This window comes from Nicotiana sylvestris, chromosome 6 (assembly GCF_000393655.2).
Source record: "Nicotiana sylvestris chromosome 6, ASM39365v2, whole genome shotgun sequence".
NCBI lineage: Eukaryota > Viridiplantae > Streptophyta > Magnoliopsida > Solanales > Solanaceae > Nicotiana > Nicotiana sylvestris.
In genome coordinates, this window is record NC_091062.1 from 205,594,929 (window position 1) to 205,604,849 (window position 9,921).

Genomic DNA, 9,921 nt, shown 5'->3' on the forward strand with positions numbered 1-9,921 from the left:
ATACTCTGGGTCCCATTTGAACTTGTTTAGGACCACAAATTACAAAAGTCTTATTTTTTATTTAAACTCCGTGCCCAGCCACGGAGTAGTACATTCCATCTCTCGGGGAAATTTACTTTTCAATTTTACACTAGTTTGGAAATTTACTAGTTTACTCAAATGGGTAGGTGAAAAAAGGATGTTACTAAAATGGGTAAATTTCGAGATTAATTTTCAGAATTGTCTTTCCCTACCCTCAAATGCTGAATATAGTAAGCTAGCGTTGGACATAAATTTGATTAAAACTTTTTAAAAAAAAAATTAAAGTTACATTAAAAAATAATTTTTGAAAGTTAAGAATGTGTTTACACATGCATTTTATTTGAAACAAAAATTGAAGCTTTGTGAGTGTATAAAAAAAATTTACCCAAAAACTACGTTAAACCATTTTTTAGGAGCTTAATAAAAATTCAATATTTTTTCAAGAATTGATCTTATGAACAAATAATGTTTTCAAAAAAAAATTGAATAAAAATTGCCAAAATTTATGGCGAAACAGGAGCTAAGTTTCCTTCCTAACAACAATTAAAAAATAAAACGAGCATAACAAACAAATAAGGGGGGAAGAAGAAATTGATGTTTGTGAGGGATATTGTTACTGACTTTTGGGGCCTAGACCAATTTGACCCAAAAAAAAAATCAAGAAAGATAAGATCAATAATTCGATGGACATCTGCCTGGAGTTTTTCAAATTGAAAATTAAGGAGTTCGAGCATGGCATGAAAATGCAACATCTACACTAACTATAAGATGACACATCGCAAAAACTTTTATTTATATTCGCGTGGAATGAGTTATTTTGTATACGGCATGGAGAAGTAATGAGCGCTTGAATATTATTTTTTCGGGTTAGCTTTAACATTGACTAGTCTGGAGGAGCCATGCTACCGCTACAAACGAGTTTAAAATGCGAGCTCTCACCCTCAGGCCTAATGAGCAATCTGCAACCAAGAAAAATGAAGGTTTGAAACAATAGCATTCATGTTGAGATTCCCTACGCTCCAGACATATACTTGGACTCGCAACAATTCTTGAGCTCAGAAAGAGAATTGAGTTTGTTAAGCCAGTTGGTACCCTCCTAAAGTAATTGAGTTTTTGTACTATCTACAACAGGTTACAGATGACTACTCTTGGATGTTGATATTCGCTCAAGATATAAAAGAGACAAAAACAACCAAAAATGAGGAGCGGAATTGAAAAATTCGGTTAAGCAGATATACGTCTACTCTACCTCCCATTTCACGCTCACCTAGTGTTTTATAATGGTAGATGCCACAGCATTATAAGCTCGGTTAATTTCCTCTTCCGTCATCTCAATGGTATCATCACTGTCATATGCTGCAACATCTTTGGCAATGTCACCAGCTTTTCTGCTTACACGAGTACTCTGCTCTTTTATCTTCAAAAGTTCATTATCTTCTCTATTTCTGTACTCCAGCTCATAGATCTGTTTCCAGGTCACAGCTTGTCTGCAAAGATCATTGTGTGGTTTAGCTGAACCAACAGAACTACTATCAAACGTTGCCAGCTCCTCAACTGCCCGAGGGACACATGCCCACTGTTCAGTTATTTGGCGAATATCCTACAGAGTTGAATAATGACGACCAACAAGCAAAAAACAGAGATTAAATGGAGGATGAGTCGGACACATTATCAAAATCTGGAGTAATGCAACTAATGCCAAAACCTTTCATTTCAGTAATCAATTTTTTTCTTTTTTATCTCTACAACTTGAATTTATCTGTATAACTATTCTATTATAAATCTTATAACAAAATTTCCAGTAAGTTTGTCCCGGAAAATTAACATGAATACAGCTAAAATTCTTACAACATTCAAGGACCAAAACCGTGATGAAGTTTCTCCACAGGAAGCACAATATTCAAAGAATAGGCCAAGCAAATAAATCGACAAACTACCCTCCATTTCCTAGGACACACAATTCAACTTCAAATCCAAATCAAACACTTCTAGCCCTAACAATGACTGCTTACTCTTTCAAAAGTCAATCATCAGTCAGAATATCTGTTCCCTGTTGAAGTTATTCACTTAATATGAAAACTGTATTCACCCATTATGCTTAATGTTCTCACTTGATGGGACTCAAACTCCAAGTAGGCACAAACAATCAAGTCTGCTACAAGATGTAACTGAGTCATTTGCTCATTCAGCTCTATGTAGCTGTGCCAGCGCTCCAACTTCTACTAACACTTGCTTGGAAACCAGCAGTCTTTTGCCATCGTTAACACCATTTCCAGTTGCTTATCATTAAGCACCCCTCTACACTGCCAACCATCACCAATACCACCCTAGTAAACCACCTATAATCCTAACGTGCCTCCATGATAGCCACAACATCTAATGTTCACCCTGACTAAACACACGACATTTGCTGGTTACCACCACCACATTTACAGGTATTTAATGTACTTGAGATTGAAAAATTGACTGCCATCACTCTCACAACCTTCCTCCATGTATTTAAGGTACTTGAGATTGAATAATACTCTCAGAAACTATGTTGCTCGGACTGTCCGGAAATGTCGCCGGGTGCGTGCCAGATCCTCCAAAAGTAGTGTATTTTGGAGGATCCGACACGGGTGCGGCAACATTTTGGAGAGTCTGTGCAACATAGTTCATAAAATAAAATTTCTTGATGACATGACAAATTGCTTAATAAACGAAATTCTATCATGAAAATGCTCTTCACTAATATAGTATGGTAAAATCTAACAAAAAATCAATTAGATAAAAATTTGCAATCTAACTATTTGGTGTAGAGAGCTAACTATTTTCTTCATAAAATAACTATCAACAGCGGTAACTAGTTTGTGTCAAACATAAAATACTACTTACTTTATCATCCACGGCAATAACAAATATGTGCAAACAGTCCAACATTAGTAATCAACTAAGCATAACTCCCAAACCAATTGGGTTCAGCTATAAGAACAAAGAGCCCAACATCATCAACAACAACAACAACAATAACAAACCCAATATAATCCCACAAGTGGGGTCTGGCGAGGTAGAATGTACGCAGACCTTACCCCTACCTTCAAGAAGGCAGAGAAAAGTCCAACACCAATGGTGCTAAATAATTTATAGCAACTGAATATGTTACCACAAATTGGCAAGAAGGAACTCCTGAGGCAAAACTATAGCAGTTTCAAATGGTGACAAGGGAAACAAATTTAACAGCAAATGGTTAAGTTGATAACAGAGTTACTATCGTCCTAGAAGCTTTTTCCGGGGGGGGGGGGGGGGAGGGTGTTCATATAGATTACTAAAGGATATCCAAAATGGCAAGTAAGAGACCAGTAACATAATTCTTATTCAGTATAAAACAAACATTCAATAGAAAAAAAAGGTGGAGAATTCTTGCCAAAAAAGATTTACCTGCCCTTGCTTAAGAGAATCTATGGCGTCCTGTAAACAGGTTAGAATTCCCTCAGCAGCTATTTTCTTCATCTCACTGGGCTCTGGCTGTATCAAAATCAAATTTGATGGAGTAAGAGAGCTTGTGATAAACAACTACATACAATTATGCAGGATTAAGTATTCATTCAGACACTGGACTCTTTCTTGCAATTCCACCAATGCATTTCTCACCTTCTCTCCTCCTTGCTCCCACCCAAAAAAGAAGTAACAAAATTCTTGACCTATTCTTTGACAGAACTCCATTTTGTTTTGTTTTCTTTTTAATAAGACAGAATACAAAGCTATTTCATGCTTAAATGAAGATGACCAGTCAGATTGAGAACACTCAAGTACAAGCCAACATCTGATTCCAAAAAATTAGATACATCACTTTACCCTTTCATCTTGATTCTCCAGCCATGATATGGTTCGATTAAGATCATCTATAGCCCATTTTTTCACTTTAGAAGGAGAAAACCCATCTTTTACCTCATCACCACGTACATCCTGTCACAATAAGATAATGTGAATAACAAAAACAAGCTCTGGACAGTTGATACATAATTTCAAATCTATATATTCGGTGAACCTGTGTAATTACAGACAGGTAAAAAATAAGTACCTCAGATGAAGGAGTAGTAGTTGTCTTAAAAGGTGAACTTTTTTCTTCTCTTTTATGAGATTTTCTAGATGTGGATGGTTTTTGATCTGCAAGGTCCAAGATGGGTCAGTTGTGGAATATAGACAAATGGAAAATAGGTTAAAGAAAATCTCTCTTCTTTCAGAAACAGAGAAAAAGAAAGTTTCTATTAAAAAGAATGAAAATAAATTAAGACTTTGTCCCATGACTCCTCTGTCATCAGGTCAGCAACTTCCTTGACCTTCCGGCACCGGATAGTCATCAGGCCCCATAGTATTTTACGACTTTGCAGAGACCTGAATTTTGGTATGAAGTCACGCAGGCATGGTCATGGTCACTGCATGAGGAGGCACCCCTTCTCCAAAAGTTTAAGGCGCTAATTTTTCTAAGTTGCTTAGAGAGAGTCTCGGGTCCCTAGATATTCTATCCCTACCCGTGTCAATTTTAGGTGCAAGTACCCTCTTGCCTAAGATCATTTAAGCTTTTCCCCGAAGTATGGCATAGGTTTTTCAGCACCATAGCTCCTGGCATTTGAACGCTAGCTCGAGTATTTTCTCTACCCCTTCTTACCCTGAAAAACTAGGGAAGCCTTATGTACTTTAACTCGACCATCTTTTCTCATTTGAAGTTACATGTTTCTCCCTACATTTGTATGTCCTACATAGGTTGGCCACTTAAAAATTAAGATACCTTTCATTTTCTTTATCTGAATTAGCAGTAGCTTCATGTGGACCGATTGAATAACATTGCCTAAGCAAGTCTCTCGAAACAGTCCAAAATTTTAAGGATAGTCACTTATTGGATAATAAGATACTCAAATCATGAAAAAACCATGCATGCTTAGAAGGAGATAAACATTTGGGGAGGGCAAGCAATGCATCTTGTTATCAGTTGACGTCAAGCATGGATTAAAACAGCAGGAATTCCGAAAGCACGAGTGAGGAGATATATTAGGCTGTATTAGATAATTCTAAGTTTCACTTATACATTTCTTTTTTGAATGGGTACTTCGACATTACATGTTGATTGAAGAGAGACACAAACACCAGAGACAAATTTCATTAACCTAAAACTTAAACAATTCACTGAAGTTGGAAAATCTAGACATTAAAAAGCCACTCATGGATTAATCACTCACCATCACCATCAGGTTATTGGTAAATTTTGTTGCAGTGTAATTTTTTTGATAACCTTCTAATTCCAAAAGCTACAATACTAACTAGTGACTACCTCTCTAGACATGTATCCAGAGTACTTGTGTCAGCAAGGTGCAGACACCAAATGAGCATGCCTACACTCAAAGGAAAGTAGCAGCATGCTAGATTCATTAAGCAAAGCTGCAAAACAATACTTTTAAAATAAAACACGAAGAAATCGTAAATAGGTACTTTGATGTGCATGTAGATGCCTCAAAATATACATATCTATACACACACACACCAAAATCTATATATATATATATATATATATCGTGTCTGTGTCTATGTGTTTATTTATTTATTTAGCGGCTTTATACAAAGTACATTAGTACACCGATCCTTGAGATGTTTATGAAAGAAAGAGGGTAACCAATGACATAATCAGAAGTATCTATGCTGATTGCACCCTAATCTAAATAAATTGATGGGCTCAATATGGAGCCACACTTTAAAAGTTAATCAAACTTTTATAGGGCGAAGGGGAAAAGGATTTAAGATATTTCTTATTTTTTCTCTTTCTATTTTCTTCTTGAGGGGGGGGGGAGGGGAACCATAAGTTAAATGTGGACAGGGTGGACTAAGACATAGTCTCTTGCGCTTAACAAGCCTCAGCCTCAAACAAGTAGGGGTCCGCTATATGAATCCTCAGTTCCTCACTAACCATATTCCCCATTTAAATTCATCTCAGGTGTCTCTTGCACTTGTCTATGCAATTTTCAGCATTGACAAATGTTCTACCCTATCTCTATTATGACTGAAACATGGGTTAGTTAGAAGTATCATTCACTATATTGAGTTCAATGAGTCCCATCCTTGTTTAAAACACAAATAGTCTGCGTCTTTGGCGTGGGGTGGGATGGGGGAGAGGAGGATAGACAAAGACAGAGAGAGGTAACCTTGGCTGGATTCATGAGAGACACTTTGACACCTCCATGGTTTGCCAGCATGCATAAGGTAAGTTTCAATTTCAACAAGTTTTCGTTCTTTATAACACTCTGTTATCCACTCCTGCACAAAACAAGCAAAAACCTTTAGACTTAGAGAGAGCATAGTTTGTAGAATAAAAATTAAATTCCAATAGTAACCCCATGTCCCCACATAAAGAAGGTACTCAACGTGAACCAATTTGAACAAAATAACACCCACTGGTAATCCCTCATTTTCATGTCATGTGGATGCCTAATACTTCCACATACAGCGCAAAGCACCCCCTGCCCAACCCGAAAAAAAAAAAAAGATGAATAAAACAGAAGGAAGTCACAACAAAAAAGAAACAAATACTTCTATCAGGTTTTTTGTCTCAAGTAAGTTATCCCTTGATATTACAGAAATATCAAAAAAGTAAGATCCACATCTAGGTCTAAAACACTCTCATGTTCATATACAGATTGAAGTATCATTTTCTGCGGAGGAAATAGCATTAATAAAATAGAAAAGATCAAACAGAATAATATTTTTGAGAAGGTAACAGCATAGAAAGGATCACACACGCATAGAAAGCAGAAGGAAATTGGCACAAAAATTTTCCATGAGAACAGGAGCAAGCATATAGTTCTATTTCAAACACAATGACAAAATTGAAGCCTACAAAGCAGCATTTCTTCGTTGAAACATGTATTACTTGGTGCATCACTATCTCCTAGTACATCAGCCTCCTTTCTGTCATAATGGACTTGCAGGAAATCAAGTCATTTATACAACTTAAAGGGAAAGAGCTACCTTTGATACAATTGTTCCATTATCTGCTTCAACCTGCCGAAACTTTGGTGTATTGGGAAATGCACAGATCAAGAGTGTGCAACCCGAGTTCCAATCAGGTTCATACTTGGCTCCCATTTCTAAAGCCTGGGACCTTAATGTACCACGCTCGGGATTGACAAAACCTGATAGCACAAATACAACCCCTTCCTGCAGCATTCAGAATATGGAATAGTGGTCAAGATTTAAATGAAACAACAAACGAGCTCAATCAGTCAACTATTCCCAAATTAGTAGGGCCGACTATATGAAATGCCGAGTATTAAATTCCACTCCATTCACCACATTTTCATACAAACGAAGCTAAAATTAACTAGGTTCAACTATGTGAGTCCTATATATTCATTCTGTGCTATTTAACCCATTTCATGTCAACCCCAGCTAAAATTAGTTAGTGGTCGGACAATGAGCACTGTATATTCTTTCTAACCTATCCTACCCGTTTCATAACAAATGCAGCTAAAATTAGCTTGTGTCCAATATAAATCGTAGGTATTCATTCTGCTCTATTTGACCCATTTCAAAACAAACAAAACTAAAATCAGTACTAGTCTACTACTTGAATCCTCTATATTCATTCTTCTCCATTCGGCCAATTACATTACAAAAACAGCTAAAATTAGTTACTGCTGACTATTTGACTAATCATTCCGCTCCATTTGGCCCATAACATAACAAACACAGCTACGATTTGGGAAAACTCAAAAATTTACCATAAGTTTTGAGAAATTTGAACCGCTCGAAGTCGATGTAGAAACTTTTGCTTCATTCTCGGCTTCGTTACTCTGAGCTGAGCCACTTGAGGCTTGTCTTGAACTCATCCATGAAGGAAGATTACGTTTCCTGCCATTCTTGTCACTGTCGTTTGTTTGGTCTTTCTTTGACGCAGACATGTTCAAACGGCACTGCTTATCGATCGATATTCACCCAATTTCAGACTAAAAGAAGTCAATTGAACATGCAATACGCTTATTTACATTTATAGTGATACAATGGCTGAAGAACCTATAAAATTTAGGGCATATTGAGAAAGAGCAATCACTTTAACGATATCAGCAATTTGATTGAATATTTTTAGTACATTTACTTCATTTTATGGGTGTACTAACATATTATCTATACCATCATTTAGCTTCTCTCCTACGTGGATTAGTATTGGATTTTTACTCGTATTTATTTGATATATATACTAGAAATATATAACTAAAAAAGAAAAACAATACAATTTCTACTACTCCATTTGTGAGCATGTGATTTTTGTTTACGCGACAATCACTCCAAAAGAAATAAAAAAAAAAAAAATTTTGTTGTACAATTTTGGATTTTACGTAGCACTTTCGGCAGTTATTTGTAGTTTTATTTATGATTGTTTAGTTTTGTCGAACAAAATACAAAAAAATATATATATGTCGCATGTGAGTTTAGGATGTCATTTTACTATTAGGAGTTAATCAAACTACAATTTGGTTTTAAAAGGAAAAATCATAAAATATACGTCTTTTATTCTATTTGTTGTCATTAAATGATTTTATTTTTAATTAAATGTTTAATGTGAGTGATAATTGCTGTTTGAGTATTAATTAATATTTGTATGGTTTTATTTTGATTTTACAATTTAGTTAGGAATTTTATTTAAATCAAAAGAAGGAAAAAGAAATGAGTTAAATCGGAATTGGGCCATTAAATTGGACCCAGAATCAGGCCCAAAAACACTGTTGTGCCCGGTCCAGGTTAGTTGGCCTCAGGGGTATCCCAACGACGTCATTTTGGTCATGCCTGATCTGGGCCGTTGATCTCAGAATGATCAACGGCCAAGATCACATCTCCATACCCACATTTAAACCCGACCCGTTCAACCCCGGACCAACCCAACCCCTTGCATTTGAAACGACACCGTTCCTCACCAGCTGAAAGATCCTGGCCCTTCATCTCGCTTCATCCAACGGCCAGGATCTGATCACTCACTAACTATATAAACCCAAAACCTTACCCCACGCCCCCATCCAAACACCCCTCCCTCATCGTCCTAAACACAGACCTTCCAAACCCTAGCCGCCCTTGTGCACCTTCACCGTAAACCCGGCGGCAACGACGCCGGTGACCACCATCTTAACACCCTAGGACCTCCTCGACCCCCTGAACACAGATCCACTAGCCGTGGGTCTCGAATCTTTCCCCACCATCTCGAATCTTCATTTGAAGATTCGAGCCGGACCTCGATCTACACCGACCTACCCCAAATTCATACTAGGTATCCCCTTGACCTTCCTCGTGACCAAACCAAGCTTGGTTTGGTCCGAATCTACCCACAAATCCCAAAACCCCAAATCTGAAGATTCGAACCCTAGAACACAAGAATTTGTGGAGTCTGTTTAGATTTAAACGGAAGTTTGGGGTCTAGTAGACCCTAATCGAAGTGTTATCGGTCGAGAACACCTCGGTTAGGATTTGTCCGACCTCAAATGGGCAAATCAAGCTCGGGCCTGGGTCATCTGTGTTTAAGCTTTTCTGGTTTGTTCACTGTTCCCTTTTGTTATTTATTTAGTCTAGATTAGTTTATCGGCATGTTTATTTAGTTTGTTTGTTTATTTTGGGATTTCTGTTGTCAGTTGTTCTCCATCTCCATAAGACCTGTTATTTGGTCGATTGTTTATTTTGTTATGTTGAATCCGTATAGTAGTATACATATTTCAATGTGATTAACATCGTCGAATCAATAATGCCTGGTTTTCCCCTGTATCGTGCAATATTGTCAAGAACAGTTTTATGCCTTATTTTGTGTTGTTTGTTTGGTCGACTGCTTGTCCTATGTTATAATTAGTATAGTCGAGTCGATATACGTCGTCAATTAGTTTCAGTTGGAAT

At 37.0% G+C, this 9,921-nt stretch overlaps 1 protein-coding gene across 1 annotated transcript; it reads right to left on the reverse strand.

The window, feature by feature from the left end:
• Positions 1-1,047: 1,047 nt before the first annotated feature.
• On the reverse strand, positions 1,048-8,122 carry LOC104248434 (DNA-repair protein XRCC1). The gene is made up of 7 exons (XM_009804684.2): positions 7,770-8,122; positions 7,018-7,206; positions 6,195-6,306; positions 4,082-4,167; positions 3,856-3,966; positions 3,439-3,525; positions 1,048-1,621 (listed from the first exon to the last, which is right to left on the reverse strand). The coding sequence occupies exons 1-7, from the start codon at positions 7,947-7,949 to the stop codon at positions 1,289-1,291; spliced, it is 1,098 nt and encodes a 365-aa protein (XP_009802986.1). The 5' UTR covers positions 7,950-8,122; the 3' UTR covers positions 1,048-1,288.
• Between the last annotated feature and the right edge of the window lie 1,799 nt (positions 8,123-9,921).

What these genes read in the sequence shown, in the direction of transcription:
- LOC104248434 (XM_009804684.2), bottom strand. Translation starts at nt 7,949, where the DNA reads ATGTCTGCGTCAAAGAAAGACCAAACAAACGACAGTGACAAGAATGGC. An exon ending in CTCTCATGAATCCAGCCAAG is followed by an intron (nt 4,168 to 6,194) that starts GTTACCTCTCTC and finishes TGGACCTTGCAG; the next exon opens with ATCAAAAACCATCCACATCT. An exon ending in TGGAGAATCAAGATGAAAGG is followed by an intron (nt 3,526 to 3,855) that starts GTAAAGTGATGT and finishes ATTTTGATACAG; the next exon opens with CCAGAGCCCAGTGAGATGAA.